Raw genomic sequence first — 20,253 nt, 5'->3', positions numbered from 1 at the left:
TGCAGAAAGATGCTTGGCATGGCTGGAAAAAATGGGGAAGAGGGGTGGGGGGAGAAAGTGGTAGGAGAAACAGACAATAAAGGGTTAAAAGGATGGCATTGAAACCCTCATTTATCCCTGTTCCAGCGGGATAAAATGCTGGGGAGGGAGGATGTCACACCTCTGTGGTAATAAAACCACCCATCAGCTCTCACAGGGCGGTTGGTTGCTCTCATTTTCCCCCCAGCAGCATTGACATGGGGCTGCGGATCCATCGCAGGGTGGGGGTTGGCAGCCACAGGGGGGACTGCAGTTGCTTATCGGGGTTGCCAACCCCTGCGTCAGACCCCAGATCGTGCACTGAGTTTGCAAGGCCTCTAGAGAGAGGCTGGTGGGGTTTGTGCCTCTTGAGCTCGTTTCAAGATGCCTGCAGCTTTGGTTTGACTCAAAATTAAGTCATTTTTCCAGTGGCGACGCTTCGTTTCTCATTTCCTCAGCTTTGTAGAAGACATGAAGTACGGACGGCTGTAACAGCCCATCTGCCTGAGCAGATGAACACCTTCACCGCTCTCCCATAAGGATGCTGCCCTGAGGGATACAGGAGCGTGGGGATGCTGGGCGAGGGGCAGGGTGGACATGGGGGACCCTAAAGCGAGAAACCGCGCCCCAAGGAGCAGCTAAAGAAACATAGAGCTGTATCACTAGTACTGTCCAACAGGATTCATGGCTTTATTTTCCTTTTTTTTTGCAATCTAGATCTGAGATAGAAACTGCTCGTGGACTGCTTAGACTTTGGTTATGTTCATCATAAATTCTTGGCTGCATTTCCCTTTTGCCCATAGCAAGATTTGGAGCATGACACCCCTCTTGTCTTCACTGCCCCGAGGGCAGAAATGGCTGGGGATGAGCCAGGAGCTGGCTTGGGCCACCTAAAGAGGGGATAGCACAGCAGGGAGGAGCTTTCTTAGATTAACTTCCAGCTCATTGCTTTCTAAACACCCTTCTCTGCAGCTCAAAGCAAGAGAGGAAGGGTGGGCAAGGGGGAAGATGGGAAAAGAGATCCAGGACAGAAAGGGGATGGGAAGAAGACATGCTGGTTGTCCTTAAGGAGGGATGGAGGAGGAAGTCTCCAAAGACCACATCTCATCATCCTGGCCACTGGCCACCCCCCCGTCAAGCAGTCCCCGCCTCCTCCAGGCTCCCAGGGCAGGGGCCAGGGTGCTCCCCACCCTTCAGTGGGCTCCTTTGCAAAAGAGAAATGGCAGCCAAGAGGCCAGGGGATCCAAAACAACGAGGCTGAGGCATGCGAGCGTCATTGGCTTGGCCTCTAAAGAAGCGCCCTTGGCAGGAGCTCTGCTGCAGGCTGAGCACTGTGTGTCCCTGCTTGGGCATCAGGGGACAGGAGGCTGATGGTGAAGGTCAAAGGCAGTAGGTTTGCTCCCCACGAAGGGATAAACCCACTTGTAGCCAGCCTCCAGCAGAGAGAAACCACTGTGTTTGCAGCTCTGCTTTAGCTTTGGATGTAGGGCATATTTGCTGCTGGCACGTGGAGGCAGATGTTGCGCTGCAGTCCCAAGATCTTTGTGTTTTCCCAGAGACATTCTCACACTGAGTCCCCTGGGGCTGCAGCTCGTTGCTCCCACGCGAGAGCGATGCCCTGAGACTGGGAACGGACTGTGGCTGGCAACCTGGGACAGACCCAGGCTGGAAAGCCTGGGGAGGTCTGGAACAACAGGCCTTGTTTTGCTTTTTGCTTCTGAAACACATCATATTTTGGACAGATGAGGAAGTCTCCACTTCAAACAACTCTGGAAAAGCCTTTTTCCTGCCCTGGGACCCCCCTGTGTGTGTGTCACTTGCAGCAGGAGAGCTCTCCAGAAAGGAGCTGTCTTTGCTGCTGGTCTCTTGAGTCTGTACTAGCAACCCCAAGGGGATGGGGCAGCAACAGGGATCCCCCCAAAACCACAAGATCCTGAGAAACAGCCTCATCTTGAACTATGCCTGCAGGCAATGTGCCCACAGCTGCCACCCCCTCCCTGTCCCATGCCACCTCCCTGGTGGTGACCAGCACCTCCACCCAATACAGGCACGGTGGCCAAGAGAAAAGGGGTTACGACAATAGTGTCCGTCTCCAAAATCCAGTAGCCCCAAGATTTCTCTTCCTTATCTTCAAACAGCCTCATTGCAGGGCTACCAATGCCTGGCCTGGTGCAGCATGCTGGGGCCATGTGGCCCAGCTGTCCCAGTTTGTGAGCTGGGCTCCCTCCCCACCACCACCACTCCAACATCTAGCTGTTAGCCACATCCATGGCCGATCCTCTCCCAAATTCAGCTGTTATTCCACCCTTGATCACAGCTTAGGACAGGCGCCAACACATAACTGCATATTTTGGTTGGTATTAATTTGCTCCTTGGGGTTTTCCTCACTTTCTGCAAGAGGGTGAACAAGCGCGCATACCTTCGGAGCTTTAACCAACCCCCCCCCTCAGCATCTCCCCCAAAGCAAACCATCCCAGTCAGCTGCACCAGTCACAGCATGAGGCTTTGCTTTCCTTGCACCACATGGATTCTAGCACTCAGCTCTGCTATCGCTGGCTTGGATAAGGGTTGAGATAAGACACCCAGCCTTGAACCTTGTGTCGGTGACTAATACGATGCCAATGTGCTAGGAACCAGCTTTTCCCCTTTACCCACGGGTGCTTCAGATGGGGTGTGCAGGTTCCCCTCCCGCCTAGCAGGGACACATTCCCCCCTCACTGCCTTTTGGACATCAGCTCCTGCCACCAAGTTAGCATCTCTGGTCGTCTCCTTTGGGAGCCTCCAGGCACTCACACAGCATTGTTGGCTCCATGCTCCAGCCGGCAGCCACGGTGCCCTGCCTGTCCCCAGGGGCAAAGGGCAAGACAGTGCCAGGAGCTGCCCCAAGCCTCAGCAATGGGCTCCTGTGCCTGCTTGGGTGGGGATGGGGAATGCAGCAGCTGGGAAAAAAAAATAAATAAATGGGGCCAACGGTATCAGTACTTCTCTGGAAAATGGGTAGCACCAGATTTGAGTCCGGAAGGAAGAAGGAATTATCCTTGTAACCACGCCTTATGCACTCAGTGCTTGCCCTAGTGTCATCACTTTCCTAGACTAAACAAGGTTTGTTCTTCAGAATTGCCCCCTGCACCACATTGTCACAGACCCAGATGTTTTCAGTTCTGGCATCACCAGCTTTGGGGGATCCTTTTTAACGTGGTGGCTGCACAGGGGTGAAGCAATCCACTTGTGCAGCCTCCAGCCAGCCCTCCACGAGCAAGTGATGCTTTTTTTTTTTTTTGGCAACATAGTTTTGGGAGTGGAGGCTGTTGGGCATCTGCTTTCTAGCAGCCCCCTGCTCCCACACGAGGGGGCAGGTCCCTGGATATATTTAACAGCAGAGGAAAGGGCTGTGGTGGTGAGTCCCTCCTGGTAAGGCACATGGGTGCCCAGGAGCCATCACTGCCCTCTTCCTTTTCCTCTCACTTCCCAGGTCAGTGTGCCTGACCAAGCCAGAGGAAACAGGAGAAAGCTGGCTGCTGGCCACAGTCAACATCAAGCAGGGCCATGTGGTTGTCAGGATGAAGGGAGGCTTCTGGGCAGCAGGACACCACCAGTCCCACCACATCCCAACCAGGCTGTCCCCTCCCTGGTGACTGCTTTGCTTTGAGCAAGCCATGCCCTGCAAGATGTTCCACCACTGCTCATCAGCCCAATGGCACAGGAGCAGAGGTGGCGGCTGCTACTTAGAAATCACATTTGACTTGGGCAAGGAATCATCGCTTCACCTTCCCTTCCCAGCCAGAGGCCCCCATGGTCTTCAGCCATTTAATGTATGGAGGAACATCGCACATCTGCGTCTTCAGAGCAATCTTCTCCTGGCACCAGCCACTTCTCCACTGCTTGTCTCTCAGAACCAGAAAAGTTTATAGATAAGCACTTTAAAATAACAAACTCTTTGGAATAAACCAAGCCAGCCCACAGCATACTCACAGAGAGGTTTCCATGGAGAAGCAGCTGTTCGGGAATACTTCCACCCCCTGCCCGGCTGCAGGGAGGAGGGGATGCGCTGTGCAAGCAGTGCCATTTGCTGTGGTGAGAAATAAGACAGTGGTGGTCCTCCACGTGGCTGAAGCCATGGGGAACAAACCACCCCTTCGGGCCAGACTGCTCCCCAGGACCCACATACCTAATGCTGAAGCTCCTGTGCGCAGCCCCAAAATTTCCAACAGCTGGTTTGGGATGGGCAACACGGGTTTAGATCAAAACAGACTTCTAGAAATGTGTTTTGACGATGAGTGTTTTGCTAGAAGAATTAACAACATGCTTGTATCTAAACCCTCAACAATCCTTGATGTGTGCAAGGATTTAGGGTAAAAGGGGACCAGGAAATTATTTTTAAATTTGATCCAATTTGGGAACAACTGCATTGCTTTGAAAGGGCTGAAAATTAAGAGGGTGCGCTATAGGACTCTCAACTCAGGGGTCTGCACCTTCAGGATGCTTCCTTGGTCCCAAACCAAGATGAGGGGATGGGAACATCTAAGCCTCCCAAGAAGTGTTTATATGAGATAAAAGGAGTCTGTGCATGCTACAACTCACTCACACCAGCTAAATGTTACTGAAATAGGGGACACAGGATGTCACAGACACCAAACAGCTTCCACATCCCCCTGGCCAGACACCCTGGGGCCCTTGGAAGAAGAATACCCACCGCCACCCCCCCCCCCCCCAATCCTAGAAGCAGCATGACTTTCCTCAGACAAGCACACCAAAACAAAGTAGAAATGTTTGAGCCAGACCATGGCAAGCATTAGCATACACTGCTGCCTGCAGAGGAAGCACGGAAACAGAGAAGCTTTGTCTGAACGTGAAAAAGGCGGAGCACCCCGCTCTATCACACCCCACAGCAGGGGGCGGGGAAGGAAGATGGAAGAAAGCAGGGTTGCTTGGTATGATTTAGGACTTTCTTTTCTGTTTTAATTCTCACCCTTGTAAAAGCTGGGGCTTTGCAGCTATTGCTGCTGTTCTACATAGCATTGGCCTCTCAGGAGTACAGACCCACAATTAAAAAAAAAAACCCCCAAAAAAACCCCCAAAACGAAACACCACCCCACACAACAGAAAACCAAAACAAACCAAAACCACAGGAAGGAAAAGAATTAGCAGGGAAAGGAAAAGCAGCAGCAGGAACAAGTACTCATGCTCAAAATAAATGCACTGCCTGCTGCTAAGGGTGCAGGTAGGAAAGGTTACACCACCTTCTCCTCTGGAGAAGTTGAGACTTTAGGGTGAAGTCCCAGCTTTTTAGCTTTGTTGCTACAAGTGAGCACTGGCAGCATGGTCATGCACCAGTGGAACAGGAAGGCAGAAAGACAATCAAACGGACCCTCAAGGGGCTAACAGGAATCAGCTCCAGTTTCTTTGAAATCTGAGATTTCTTAGAAACCTAAACTAAGGGGGGAAGCAGGGGCAGAGCTGCCTACAGACACCTGGAAAGAGCTGGTCACCAAACAGGCAGACAGCCAAGGTAGCAGCTTCAGTGGGGATCAACAGCTTACACTCACAGACTTTGGAGACAAGCACTAAGACCAAGGGTTTGGCATCCCAGGATTGTCTCCCCCTCCCCCCCCCCAGCTGTTCCCAAAGCCCCTGCTTGCTCTGCCAAGGCAAATGGACAAGGATCCAACAGGAAACCTTCCCGGTGCTGCTGCTTCCGCTGCGTCAGCTCCCACTGGAATTGAAGGGTTGGGTGGGACAACGCTAGACCAAGGGCAGCACACAAGGGCTGGGCCAGAGCTGCTCTCCACCTCTCCGAGCTCAGAGCTGAGCTCAGTTCACAGTGAAAAAAAAACAAACAACAAACCCAAAACCCCTACCTCGAGTCTCCTGCTGCTGCTCCCCAGCAAACACTGCCATGTACAAACGAGATTCCACCTACTTGCCAGGCAGGGGATGAGGTACAGGGCAGCAGCTGTAAAGATCCCACTTCATAGCCCCCAAGAGCCAAGAGGGAAGGAGTAGGACACAGTCCTACGTGAACAGACTCATTTCTCTTGCTGCCTACCTCTCTGTCACAGTGAAGCACAAGCCTAACTGACACAGGCACCTCTGAGAAACTGTTTAGCCATTGCTCCTGAAGAACACAGAGATGAGTCTCTGATGGGGATGCTGAGAGCAACAAGGTCTTCATGACAAAGACCACAGCAGCACAGGTACCTCCCTGCCAGGTTACCAGGCCCCTGGTTCAAACAAAGCAGTTACAGAGCTTTTGCTGTAGTTTCACCCTCTACAACAGCTCACAGCTTTGATCACTGAAGGGACCAGTCCTTGTTCGCCCAACGACTCGCAGCTCTCCCAGGACAAGGGCTGCTGAAAGACATAACCAGGTAGTTTTTGCCATTCCAACTCAAACACCTTTATTTCTGTGCTCTTAGCTTCACCTATCCTCACAGAGGACAGCGTGCAGGAGGTAAGTGAACTTTTACAGACAAGCTGTTGGTTACATTTGGGGGTGATGAGGAAGAACCAAGGCCATGAGGAGCCATTCCCATTATTTTCCAAAATCCCACCATGACAGTCTGAGGAGTCTTTGCTAAGCTGTTGCAACTTCAAATTTAAAACTAAGTATTAACTTTTGGGACAAGAGGACTACTTGGTAGTTAAGAGAGTCCAAGGAGCCTTAAGAGACTCTTTTCCCCTGCTTTCCCAACCATACGTGGGGCATTAACATAGCCCGTAAAGGCTCTCCTGCCAGTCTGCTCCCAACAGTGCCTGTACTCCTGCCCCAGAAACACAGACTCTGAAGCAACGCCACACTCCAGACTTTGAGGGGAAGGGGAGGAAGAGCTGGGATTAAAAAAAAAAACCAAAAACCACGAAACAGAAAATTGGAAGAGACTGACACAAAGGACATAAAAGGCAGGAGAAGCTATGAAAATATGTTGAGATAGTCAAGAAAAGTCACATCAAAATATATTTAAAAACCAGAAATTCCAATCTCCGTAGAATCTAAAACTCCCCCTTCCCCTGCCTTTCCCCCCCCCGCCCCGCTCAAGGAGTCTCTTTGTTGTTCCAGGACGTGGAATGGGATAGGCAGCACCAGTTATGTCCTGAAAAGGGTAGTATTTGCCCCAACTCATCTGAGCACTTCCACCACTTACAAAGAAAAAAAATTATATATACCTCAACAATTGCCCCACCCTCCCTCTTTTCCTTTCTACAGCAGGCAGGAGAAAAGACTGCAAACAAATCTGACTTTTCATTTTCAGTTAAGTCCATTTTTTTTTCCACACATCAATATCCCTGCAATCCATTGTACACCTTCTGCACTGATCCTTGTTTCAACAACTGTTTGAGACCTGCAAGAGAAAGGAAAGCATTACTGCACGGAACAACAGGAGGAAGACTCTGCATTTGCTGTTCCTGCTGCATTTACACATCTGGCTCATGGGCAACACAGCACCAGCCTTTCAAGGCTGAGCCCATGTATCTGAATGATGCAAACACTCTACGGGTATCATTAAAAGGAAAAATCCCCCCAAACCCAGTGGTGGAAGAACTTTACTCCTGCTCCTTCAGCATTCCTACAAGGAGAAGCAGGGCTCAGGTTAGTGACGCTGTAACAGTGCTTTCATGCACTCTCAGGACCACACAAGTCCAGTGGTTCCAGGAAGAAAGCCTCCTGTGCTACAAACTCAAAGCCCAGTGCACCACCTTGAAATCCTCACAGCTCTGAAAGGGATAAAGTTGACCTCCAGAGCTGCTTTGCTGTTGAAGTTGACAAAATTTTGTCATCTGAAGTACAAATGCAAAACCAAACAACTTGCTCAGTATTTCCAGAGTCTAATTAATCTAGCTTATCTCCCCACGCTCCCTCTACAACCAAGAGAGGTCTGTTAGCAGCAAGCTGGGGAGGACTACATCTGAGTCCTTCTGGACTTGCCAGCTACAGAAACCTACACAAGTAATTAGAAAGCAGAGGTTTTCACACTGGTATGTGGTGTCTCAGGACACTACTGTTCACTAGAAGTAGTCCCTGAAGGCAAGTAAGAGAAGCAAACTCATTACCTGTGGGCTTGAGTATCCTACTGAAGGCCTGAAAAAAAAAAAATCTTTTTTTTGAAACCCACTGTTTCACGAAGGAGTCTAGATCACTTTTCAAATACCATCTTCCCCACCCCTGAAAGCCCATTCATAAAACATTTCCAAGAACTGGCCACTCATAGGTCCTGTCAGTATCAAATTCCTACCAGAGTAAGATAAAAGCAGAGTGAGTCAGCCTATAAAACCTCATCTACTGGGGTCAGTACCTTCAGGAAGACCAGCAGGTCTTCACTGATACTTAAAGGGCAAGTCCACACAAAAGAGAGGAAGCAGACTGGCAAGAACGGATATGTCACACTTTTTCCAGAGATAATCGGAGGGGACTCCCTCTTTAAAGTCAGCCTGGTCACACACTGCCAGGACTCCCTCTGCCCTGGCCATGGGACTCCCCAGAGTGTGGCACCATCTCTGCTCTGACCAAGCAGCAGAAACCACTGAGCCCGAGGAGGTGCTGTCAGGACCCAAAACAAGAGAGAAAAACTCCCTGCACCAGGGGTAACTTTCAAATAATAAAACCCCTTAAGCTGAACTGCTATAAACCTGCCTTCAGGGGTCCCCAACCAGCATCAGTCTTGCAACAAAGCACAGAAGCAGCTGGCTTGCACCTTAACACAACAGAGGACAGGATCGCAGTCCTGCCACCATCAGCTGGCTCCGCTGAAGCCAGAGGCATGGTGTCATACCGTACATGCTTATACAACAGGTGAAATTAGGCTGCCTATAAAATACCACTGTTGTTAACTTTAAGTGAGGTATGCAGGCAAGGGGAGGGAGAATCAGTAATTAAATCAACCAATTTACTTGTACAGAAAAAGACCCCAAGCTTTTGGGCATGGAAGTCCTCTATCAGGAAATCCAGCTAAGAGAGAGTATGTCTCCCTGCAAACCTTGTCCTGCTTGTCTACCCTTAAATCATTCTGGCTACAAATGCTGCTGTGCTTTGAGGCCGGTGGTTTAATGCCTAAGGGTCACAGCAGCCCTGTTAAAATCCTGGAAACCTGTCAATGGAACAGAGATGACTCTGCCAGGCAAGAACTATTCATGCTTCTTGCTTGTTGGCCAGAGAATCCTGAACTCTCTTCTACATTCAGAAACATCCTCAACAGCAGAGGAAAGTGAAGCCTTGTGTAGGAGCTGCTAATCATGAAGCACAGGTCATTCTCCAGAGAAGTGCAAGGCAAGTTCAGCTCCCCTCTATGGGGGCCAACAGAGGCCCAAAGCCACTTCCTGGCTGATGGGTAAGAGGATGTGCCTCCTGGATGTGTAGTTCTTTGAAAGGAAGTATGTAGCTGGAGAGAGTAACCCTGAAAAAAGCAGGATTAGCACCATTCCTGTACCTCATTTCCTGCTAGCTAGCTCTAGGCAGCTGCCTGCTGGCCTGAAGGACACCCTCAGTGCAGAGGATATTTCAACACATACCTGATTTCAATCAAGAATTCCAGCCAGGAATCCTGACATTTGGTGCTACTGCACCTCGGGCATTTTTTACTAGAGCCAACTTTGAGATTTTTCTGACATCGTCTCCGCCAGGTGACAGGTTACCACACAAGCCGGGCACTTTGCTGCCTGCCATTGCTCTGAGCACTCCAGTGTTAAAGCATGGGATCCAAAGCTCCAAAACAGAACATAAACAAGTGTCAGCAGAGACTAACGAGAGATATGTGAAAGTCACATCTGATCAACAGGCAATAAATTCCCTGATGTCACGTCGGCAGGAAAGAAAGAATGTTATTTCTCTAACTCTGATGCTTAGACTGACCAGAGTGGTGCTCTCAGTCACAGTATCTTCTGACTGCCCCAGGAGCTGGCCATATGGTTAAGATAAGAAATTAGGACCACTGCCAACAATAAGAAAAAAAGGGATGTTTTGAATTCTGAAGCCTAGAGTGTTCCTTTGAGTGTGTACACTGAACTGCTACCACACACCACGAATAGACCTATTCCCTCATAAAACCCCTTAAATCACTGAGTGTTTGCAGATATTCTAGCACAAAGAAATGCAACTGACTGCCTACGCAGTCCCCTTCCCCTGGGAAGCATGGAATTGCTTTAGCAGGGAGTGAAACACTTGAAGGCCCTGTGTCTGAACACACTTATGCCAGCACCATCACCTCTCTGTTCCTGAGATATCTGTGAAGCCGCATGAGCCATTTTGACAAACACAGAGGCTTCTGTCACTGCTCTTTGCCCACTCTTTTCACAAACTGCCAAAAGCAACAGCTGGAAAAACTTCATGTGCGTTCGAGAGGTGCTGTCACCTTACAAAGCTTCAAGGAGGGCAGCAGAGCCTGGGAATGAGCCTTCACACTGATGCAGTCACTGTGCTCTACAGATCTCACTGGGCACAACACACTTGCAACAGGCAGGACAGCACAGGAGTCAAAAAACAAATCAGGTTCCCTCAAAGCACAGCCCAGAGGCACAGATCTCCCAGTCCAAACAGCTGCAGAAAAGAGCCACAGAACATCAGTCAAACCTGCAGCTGCAGCTACCAACCGGGCTCCAAGTGACAGCTAGCACAGGATCATTAACAGAGCAGTAAGTGCCATAGGGCGGAGAAATGCCCACCCAGGGCTTGGCTTCCCTCTACAAGCTTGAGGAGTCCAGGAAAGCTGTGCATTTGCATCGTTCTACCACGACAGCTGCCAGAATCCACTAAAAGGGCATGTTCAGAAGCAGAAAGTATGATAGCCCTCACCAGCAGGAAGAAGTTTTGGGGATGGGGATTTTCTGGAGCTGCATTGGTACATGTGAGGAACTTCTTTGCCCCATAGCAGAGGACGTGGCCCTTGATGCCTACTCTGATGTCTTGTAGAGCAACAGAACCTACTGCAGAGGCTGCTGAAAAAGAGGAATTACCAGGTAGGAGTATAGTATTTACCCTCCTGTCAGTCTTAGGATTTCGACATGGTTCATCAAGTTCCCATTTGAGCCCTCAAACTGAGAAGCAGATCTCTCCTATCAAACATCTGCATTGCACCCTTTTTCCTTGCATGGCCACAAAGCACTTGGGTTAGAAGGAGATGTAGAAAGGAACAATCCTCCTGATGCTGCCTGACACACTTTACCCTTGACAGTAGAGGGATTTTCACAAGTCTTGCCTCCAAGAAAGGAGGGGCTGGAAAACTGCTTGTGGTTCCATTCCAGCAGAGGCAAAGCAGACAGAGGCTAAGCCCAGTAAGTCTTTCCGTTCAGACGGATGGCCAGCTACAAAACAAAGCACCTGCAAACTTCCCAAGTGCTACATCCCAGCCTAATATGGTTCCCTGCAACTGCAGCAGCCAAGCTCCCTTGCTTCAAAGGGAAACCAAAGTTAATCAGAGGGCACTGGTCAACTGTGTTACGTTGTACAAGGGGCACAGGGAAAGGAGAGCCTCTCCTGACCGCTGCAGGCCACTGGCTCAGTTGTACCAACTTTGTATCAGCTCTGGCAAGAGGTCTGTGCAGCCCGCTGCCTTGACAGAGCTTTAAAACACGCACCTTCCCGCTGTTCATTTGTCAGTTGCTCTTTGGGAAACTCCACGTCAAATGTTATTATTAGTGAGCCTTTGATATTATTGTTATCAAAATTTGGAAGACCTTCTCCTTTCTTCCACAGTTTGGCCCCAGGTTTCGTAATTTTATCCCGAGCAATGTGAACCTAGAGACAAAAGAAACGTCAGAACTTTACTAGTGTTCTGTGTGTCTACCCCAATACTTCAATGCCTTTTCCAACTCACTGGAAAGCTTCAACCGATATTGATCCCTTGGGAAAGTCAGTGATATTCAAGGGGTCCAGGCAGTATTACTGCAAGAACTAACACCACCTGAGACAGGACACGCTGTGACAGCCTGGAACAGACCCACACTGTGCACCCCTTGTACAGGGCCTGTTTTGGCTCCAGGGGAATTGGTCTGGAAGGCTCTAGCAGTACTGTATACAACCAGCACCTACAAGACCCTGAACAATCTAACTGTCAGCACAGGAGACCTGCAGCTGAATTTTCTTGACACACAGCAAGGAAGCAAACCCTGGCCTCACCTTGTGCCCATCCAAGTGGGCGATATCCATTTCAAAGCCTGTAAGTGCCTCGACCAGTGAGATTGTCACGTTTGTATACAAGTCATCTCCTCTTCTTTCAAAGACTGGGTGCCTGTGGAAATAAGAGACATTGGAACTTTTCTCCTTCCTCATAGGGGAAATCAGTCCTGTAGCTTCCTCGCCACTATTTGTGAGTTCGGAGAATTCACGTATCTGAGAGTAAGAGAAGAATGAATGAAATTTAGCTTCATTTTCCTGTGTGAGGTATGCCCTACTAAAAAACCTTTCTATTTCTAGGGCAATGAGTAGAGAGGCGTGGCAAGAAGTTGTGACTCACGCAACAACTACTTTTAGTAGTGTATTTCCTTATTATTTCCCTATTGTATGTTTATGGAAAAAGGAGACATTTCAAGTGATTCACACAGGAGCTACTAATGCACACAGAACTCAAGCCAAACGAAATTAAAGGAGGGAATTATTGCAGCATCTGAACAGTGGCGAATCCAGCATCACCAGGGTTGGACATCCTGCACAGCCCTGCGTACCAGACCCCTGGCTGCATCAGCCCTGCTGAAGGGCAAGCTACACGATAGCCAAGCAGGCAATACTGGCCAGAAAGTTGCTTGCAAGCTTCCTTTACAGCAATCAGAAAGAGTGGTCTAACTAGGCCACTTACTTAAGAACTTTTATTCGGAAGCGCAAATCACCTGGCTCCCCATCCACATGGGGTTCACCTGTGAAAGAGAAAGAAAAGCTCTGTTTAAAGTAGCTAGGTATAACAACTGAAGAAACAAGCAGCATATTAAATGCAACAGATATTTGCAGCTCACATGTTAAAGGAAAAAACCAACTAGTTGATCTTTACATCACTAAAATCCTCCTTACATCTATCTGTTATTAGCGATCCTAGGACTTTCTGAGTATTGCCTCAATAAGCTCATACCTCTTTGCTGTTCTGAAAGCCTTGCCTGCATGTTAATGATGTCCTTTACTTGTTGAAGGGATTCACCTCCTTGGGCAGAAAGGATTCCCTCACATACTCAAGCCTGGAACAGATGCTCCTACTCAAAAAGTTATCTGAAATATCAGGTTTAGAGCTTTTTTTGTGCCAATACCAGCAAAGGGAGAGGAACTCTGAGCATTATCCAGACTTAGCAAAGAGCATGCTCACGGACTTCAGCAGCATGCAGAGGACACAGCACTTCAAACCACATGTGCTGCTCAGTTACCCAAAGCAGGGCTTGGACACTGTCACTGCCATGAAGACCAGCCTTGCATTACAGAGAAGGAGCAAGTCAAAGCTGAGGAGCAGGGCAGTGCCATGTACATACCTTCACCAATGAAGGGATACTCCATACCATCCCTCACGCCTGGCTCTATCTCCACCTCTAGCGTTCGCTCCTCGTTCACAAGCCTGTGAAGGGGAAGAGCAAGCAAGCACTAAGTTTTCAGCTGTCAGTGGTAGCACCTACTTACATTACTGGGGTAACAAGACGACCCCCCCCCAGTTAACCCGTATTCTCTCCTTGCTCATATCTAAAACCAGAGGGCAAGTGCTGCCACTTATCTAGTAAAGGCAGCAAAGTTAAGCTCCTAAACACACAGTCAGCATCTGGATGTGTGACTACACCACAGTACTCCACAGCCAACTGTTCACAGCTGGAAACCGTGGGTGTCCCTGACTTTGTTTATTCAGATTTAGTTGTGGAACTTCCACTGTAGTATGACTGATTGTTCGAGGAATAAGAGGCTGATAAAGCAAATTGGGGAGTTCTACATCTAATAGAGCTGCCCATCTCTAATGTAAGAAAAAAGACTGGCTCCTTGGAAATGAGAAACCTGTGTTAAGTTTTCCCAGATTCCCCAGGTCTTACTGGTAGTACAGGCACTTTCCTCCATCTAGTGGTAGGTTCTGAATAAACATCCATATAGCAAGAAAAAGCATAAAACTCACTTGACATTTGGACATTCATCACAAACAACTTCTTGAGTCATCTGGAAGCGTCCAGGGCCCAACTGGGTGGTCCTCATCTCCTGCCGGCAATTGCATTTCCGTTTGCCAGGGGCCTGTCGTGCCACTGGTTTGTTCCTGACAACCTGCATGGAAGAGGAAGAGGTTGATATCAGCACTCCTGGGTCTCCACAAGGGTCTGGATTTCTCAAACAGCCTGAACATCATTTGGTTTCATGTGCCACCTCCACAGTAGCTCCGAATGGCCTCAGCAAAACATTCTGCCAAGTTTTCACCTTGCACCTCTTGCTGATCACACATTAAACACCAAAAAACCACCTCTCTCTGACATGACTATTACTATTTCCTTTCTTTTTCCTGTAGACCTTTCTGAATAGGAAAGGTAACACTGGGATGGAAGACCTCAAAGTTCGGTTATGATAGCTTCCTTATGATAGTCCCACACAACAGGCACAACTATTTGGAATTCCCCATTTACCCACACACAACACAAACTCAATCAACGCAAATTCTATATGCAGAATAGAAGGGATTGTCAACACCAGAAGTGTAGCTTGTTTAAAAAAACCCCATAAATTAAGAGGCCACCATATATTTGCCAAGTACGTAATCCAGAAATTTGTGGTGACGTGTTTGGCCACAGAAAGAGGCCATGAAAAGTCCTCAACGTGGTTTCGCAGGAATTGCAAAATGAATTTAAGGCTTATGAATGGGACCTCAAATATCACTAAATTCTAGACAGAGACCACTTATACCTTTTCCAACTGGGCTAATGCAATAAAAAAAAAAGCTACAGCTCATCACTGACAGCCAATAAATGAGCTACTATCACAAGAAGCATCCCCCCTTATAGAGAAACTGCCAGGTGGTGAAGATGAATAAATGTTTTGTTTCTTTTATTTACTACTAGCAAATAGTGTCACAACATCTTCCACTGCCAGATACTGACCAAACGAGCACCTATGTAGTTCCATTCGTTGGGAGAAGATATTCTGAGCAGTGGCCAGGCATCTCAAACCTGAGAACACACTGGAAAGACAAGGAGGCAAACTTACTTCTACGAAGTTTCCTGAATACACCTCCTCCAGTGTAACCTCCAGGTCCACGATGATATCACTTCCCCGGGGAATGTTCCTGTCTTGTTGGCGAGGGTTCCCTCCAAACATGAATCCAAAGTCCCCAAAGAAGCTGGAGTAAAAACATATCGATTAGTTCAGGGAGGAATTCTGATCAAATGAAGCTTTGAAGAAGACAGCCACCCAAGGCAGCAGCGTGTTGCTTGGCAAATACTTCTAGCCCACTAGAGAACAGCCTCCTCGCAGTACAAAAGCACCACAGTAGATCCAGACGCCTCTTTTTGCTCCTCCGGGACACAAACTAATGCCTTCAAACAAAGCCGTCACTTTGGAAGAGTTTTCCGTACTAAAGAAAAGAAGTTTTGGAGCAGGAGTTGAATGCCAACACCTCAAAACCGGACCACTGCCTAAGGGAAGTCCTCTCCACACTGCACTGCTACTCAGCTACCATCGCCACAAGGTGCAAACTTGGGGAGTAGCACTCCAGCTCTGTCTGGCACTGCAAGTCAGTGCTAGCAGGTTGATTTTCAGTAGTTTGAGGACAAGGAGGATGAGAAAAAAATTCCTAGCGTGTTTGCACACCCTTCCTCAAAACAGAACAGCAGATGGTGCGAGTTCTCACCCAGAAGGTTTACATGAAGTGAGCAACTTCAGGAATTGTTTTAGAAAATTTCTGCCCAGCAGAATCAAAGCGGTCTCAAATAAACAGAAAATCAGGTTCTGCTTGAGCACCATGCAAGTGCTTTCAGATTTTAGTGATCCAAATTCTACAGTTGCTCCGAAGCATAGCGTAAGTCACTGCAGCATTACTTTGCAAAAGAAGCAGCAACTCCCAAAGCACACGCATGATCTGTGACAACACGTTAAACATCAATCACACACCAGGTAATGTGAGAAAGTTGCTACACATTTAATGCAGCTGCAGCACCTCACAAATCACCCAGGCTGGCGACACAGCTTGCCAAGTGAGCAAGAGCGGCCCATGTGGGAAGACATCACTGGTTCCTACTCACTGCTCTTGAAGCAAGGACTGATGCAAGACAGACAACAGAAAACTGCACATGGGATATCCACTGTAAACGTCTGTCTTCAAATTTTCAACTGTCACTTCAGATCAGCACCTCTGGACTGGCTAAGAGATCTTAACCTAGAATTTGTCCATGTCAAATATGTGCATAAGCATCACAAAATTAGAGCAGCAACTGCAGAATAGGCTAAAGCAGCAAAATCTCCTTACTGTGAGAAGATGTCTCCATGGGAGCTCTGGTGCCCATCCTTCAGTCCCTCCTCGCCATAGGCATCGTACTGCTTCCTCTTCTCCTCATCTGACAGCACCTGGCAGAGAGATGCAAGTAGACAAGACATTCACCTGCAGCTGAGCTGAGCTATTTAAAGGAAACAGAGGAAGCTCACCAGTACTCTTCACTGGGGGATAAGCAGAAATGCTTTACGTTACAGAAGCACTGGGTAGAACTTGCTGCTGGACTAGAAAAGTTAAACGTTTATCAGTTAAACCATAGAAAGTACAGTTAGTTTAATAAAACAGCAGAAGCAAGACAGAAAATACAAACAACACCAAGTTTATCTGAAGGATTAAAGAAAAATAACCAGAAGAAATAATTCAAATCAGTGCCTACAAAGCAGGACACACCAAAAAAGTCACCACTGTTTCTCATTCTGTTCTTCAAGCATGCAGAATGAGTATTTCTCTGGGTTACTATTTCGTAACAACTGGCAAAGATGGCAAGTTTGCCTACCAAGCTGAACCAGCCAAATATGGTTAACTCCACACCAGTCTGAATGCTGGCCTCATTCCTATGAGCAGCAACAGTGACTTCAGTACTGAGGCAGAATAACATATCCCAACACATGGGTTTCAAGACTGCAAAGCTTCAATTTTAATTCCCAAGTAGTGATCTTTGCTCTTTCTTCCCTCAGAGATGGAAACAGGTGGAGAAGCAACTACACACGTGGAGAAGCTGGCTAAACAATGAAAACCAGCCTGAAACTGTAACCAATAAACACTAGCTACAGGATAAAAAACCCCAAACCAACAGCGACTTTACTAGCTTCACCTAATAGGTAAGAGTTCAATTCTCCCTTTGTCACTTCAGATTTTGCATTAAAACACACATTTCCTAAAAGTGGGATAAGCTTTCCATTTTGTGAGCAACATGTCAGAGCAAAATTCTTCCGGTTGAGTACTGCACAGTACTGACTATACCACAGGCAAGAAGAAAAGAATTAAGAACACAAAATATTTTCCTTTCCATTTGTTTCCCTTCTTTCTGCAGGCTGTTGGAGAACACAACTCCAAGAACACGATTTCAAGAGCTGTGAAGAGAGTTCTTCTGTGTAATATTAAGTTGCCTTGAAAGCAAAGCCTACAGTGGATAAGCTTAAGGAAAAAACTCCCATGGAAACTCCACCCCAAAACCATCCTGAGCCTCCCCCTCACATGGGACCAGTCTCCTTCCTAATTGAAACAATGACATTCAGTCCATACAGCTGCAGGGTGGAAATGACTTCTGCTGTTAAAATGAAGGAGACCAAGTACTTTAATTAACCTACTTTCCCCACAACTTTTTTTTTTTTCCAAGACTTTGCTGTAGATAGTTGGCTGGCCAAACCCTGAACAGCAAGAGTACTAGCAGAGGCAGCTGCTTTATGGCAGCAAGCATCCTGGTTTAGGTTATAAGAGACACAGAATTCTAGCTCCCTTTTGCCCAAAGCAGTCAAATCACCACACTGCGTCTCATCGCTGGTGTAGCGGAAGGATTTGCAAGCTGTACTGGCTAAACGAAGAGACAAAGACCTCGCAGGACATCAAAACGTTACTTCTCCCAAACCTGTTTAAAAACCACATACAGCAATACTGGATTTCAATATTCTGGTGTATCTCTTTTCAGCAAGAGGCACATGAATGAAGACTCGGAAAGGATGTTTTCTAGCTTCATCTTCAGCACTGTCTGTGTTAGCACTAGAAGTCTACGCTTCATGTTGAACAAGGACACTGCTCTGCTCCACTAATACCCTGGCTAGGGGGAGGCAGATTCAGTCATTGCTCATAAAAGTTAATATTCAGCTACTCCTGCCACCACAGCCCCTGCTGACCTGATTTTACAACCATTTTCTCCCCAGTGTTTTTAAAAGAAAGAGCACTCTCCACTGGCAAAGGCTTAAATAAACCAGGACTCAGGGAAGAGGTAGAGAAATGCTTCCTGTGCATAAAGTACTGCCAAATGCAACAAGATCTCAACTCACAGTAACAACACCAAGTTCACAGCTTTGAAGTAAACCGCACGCATCATTCTTCAGATGCTGCAAATGACAGGTTACAAGTACTTTCCCCCCCCAAATTCTTTACATTCTATGGTTTCCCTGTGATAGTTCAGCAAATTTATTCAAAAATGTCTGAACTAAAAAGAGGTCCCAGCTCCGATACAAAAATCAAAGCAAACGTGTTTTCTTTCTGACCACAGAGAATGCATTCAAGCCGTTTCTCTCACTTCCTCACCCATTTTATATTTGCATATCTGAAGAACAGAGGAGCATCAAGGACGGAGGTAGGAGCCACGCTACAGCTGCAGGACCAGACTGCAGTGGCAACACAAACCCTTTCCATCTGAAAATTGACTCTCTCAGAGAGGACACAAACCTCCCATCCAAACAGCCCACCAGTGCGGGCAAGCTCCCGTGGGAACCACTGCTCCAAATTCTTGCTGGTCAACGCTATCTTCCTCAGGGGCCCTCTGCTCTGTGGGGGACAGCAGGAGCAGATGGAAACCAACAGTGACAGAAGAGAGACAAAAAGAACAGAGAACATAGAACTGGATCCTATCACCCTGCCTAAACTGGGTTAACATGTACGTACGTGGCAGAGAAAGCAGGCTTTGATTTAAAATGTTTGGCTAATAAAATAATCTCAATGCAATTCAGATAATGCACTGTGCTATTAGCATCAATTATCACTTGTATGCTAATATACGATCACAGAAACAACAAGAATCCTCATGCATATGTAACCCACAATTATTTTCCACACCTTAATTCTTCTGAAAGGCAAGCCAACCACTTTTTATCTCCTTTCAGCTCAGACTCACTCACAGCCGGGCCCTACACACCCAACAGACTTGCTCCTGTATCAATACTTACAGCTGAAGCAACTCCATTTCTGCCTCAAAGAACTATTAACAAACACCAAACAACTGGAACTTGCCGTCTTCGTTCTCTCCTGGCTAAGTGAGCTTGTACGGTCCTCTGGCAGAGCTCCCTAATCAATCTGTAAGCCGCTCTATCTTTGACAGAATTTGGTAAAATGTCTGAAATTCGATACAGTAATAGGGAGAGGATGGATTGCACTTGCACCTTACAGAAGGGCCTTCACATTTCCCAGAAGCCCTCCTTTCTCATTCCCCTGAACGTCACAGAATGAAGCCCCATAATACTCCTTGTTGGCCAAGCTCAGCTTCATGCTCCCAGCATGTTTTTCCATGAACCCTGTCCACAGTCTGGAATAACTTCAGGTTCTCCGAGTTCCTCACAACAGGGTGCACAACTTCAACCCCCTCCTTCCCCAGCAGCTACACCAAGCCTCGCTCCACCCTGCCCTACACTGCAGGTAGCGGTGCCACTCACGGCGGGGGGAGGGGAACCCGCGGCCCCCGGCCTCACCTCATAGGCAGCCCCCAGGTCCTGGAACTTCTCCTGCGCCCGGGGGTCGTCGGGGTTCCTGTCGGGATGGAGCTGCAGCGCCAGTTTCCGGTAGGCCTTCTTGATGTCCTTGATGGAGGCGCCGCGGGACACCCCCAGGATCCTGTAGAAGTCCCTCCTGCCGCCGGGGAAAAGAGAAAAGGGAAAGGAGAGAGCCCCCGTCAGCGCCACCGAGCGGGGGGGAGGGGTGCAGGCCCGGCGCTGAGGCGGGGGGACGCAGTCCCGGCGGCGCGGCCCGGCGCCCTTACCCGGCGGCGGCCTCCCCGGAGAGGCAGAGCAGGAGGAGGCAGAGGCGGCCGAGCCAGCCGGGGGCCATGGCGTGGCGGCCGGGCCTGCCCGGGGGGGCAGCAAGCAGAGGGAGCGGCGCT

General features: G+C 48.3%; 1 protein-coding gene across 1 annotated transcript; it reads right to left on the bottom strand.

Moving 5' to 3' along the window:
* Window positions 1-7,251: 7,251 nt before the first annotated feature.
* DNAJB11 (DnaJ heat shock protein family (Hsp40) member B11) lies at window positions 7,252-20,201 on the bottom strand. The gene is made up of 10 exons (XM_086468020.1): window positions 20,134-20,201; window positions 19,847-20,003; window positions 16,410-16,507; window positions 15,152-15,284; window positions 14,079-14,221; window positions 13,456-13,538; window positions 12,801-12,858; window positions 12,125-12,236; window positions 11,584-11,743; window positions 7,252-7,358 (listed from the first exon to the last, which is right to left on the bottom strand). The coding sequence occupies exons 1-10, from the start codon at window positions 20,199-20,201 to the stop codon at window positions 7,294-7,296; spliced, it is 1,077 nt and encodes a 358-aa protein (XP_086324146.1). The 3' UTR covers window positions 7,252-7,293.
* Window positions 20,202-20,253: the final 52 nt, after the last annotated feature.

This window comes from Leptosomus discolor, chromosome 7 (assembly GCF_034619465.1).
Source record: "Leptosomus discolor isolate bLepDis1 chromosome 7, bLepDis1.hap2, whole genome shotgun sequence".
In the NCBI taxonomy this organism is placed as follows: Eukaryota; Metazoa; Chordata; class Aves; order Leptosomiformes; family Leptosomidae; genus Leptosomus; species Leptosomus discolor.
The sequence above is the reverse complement of the archived record's forward strand: the minus strand, read 5'-3'. Positions and strand labels throughout refer to the sequence as shown.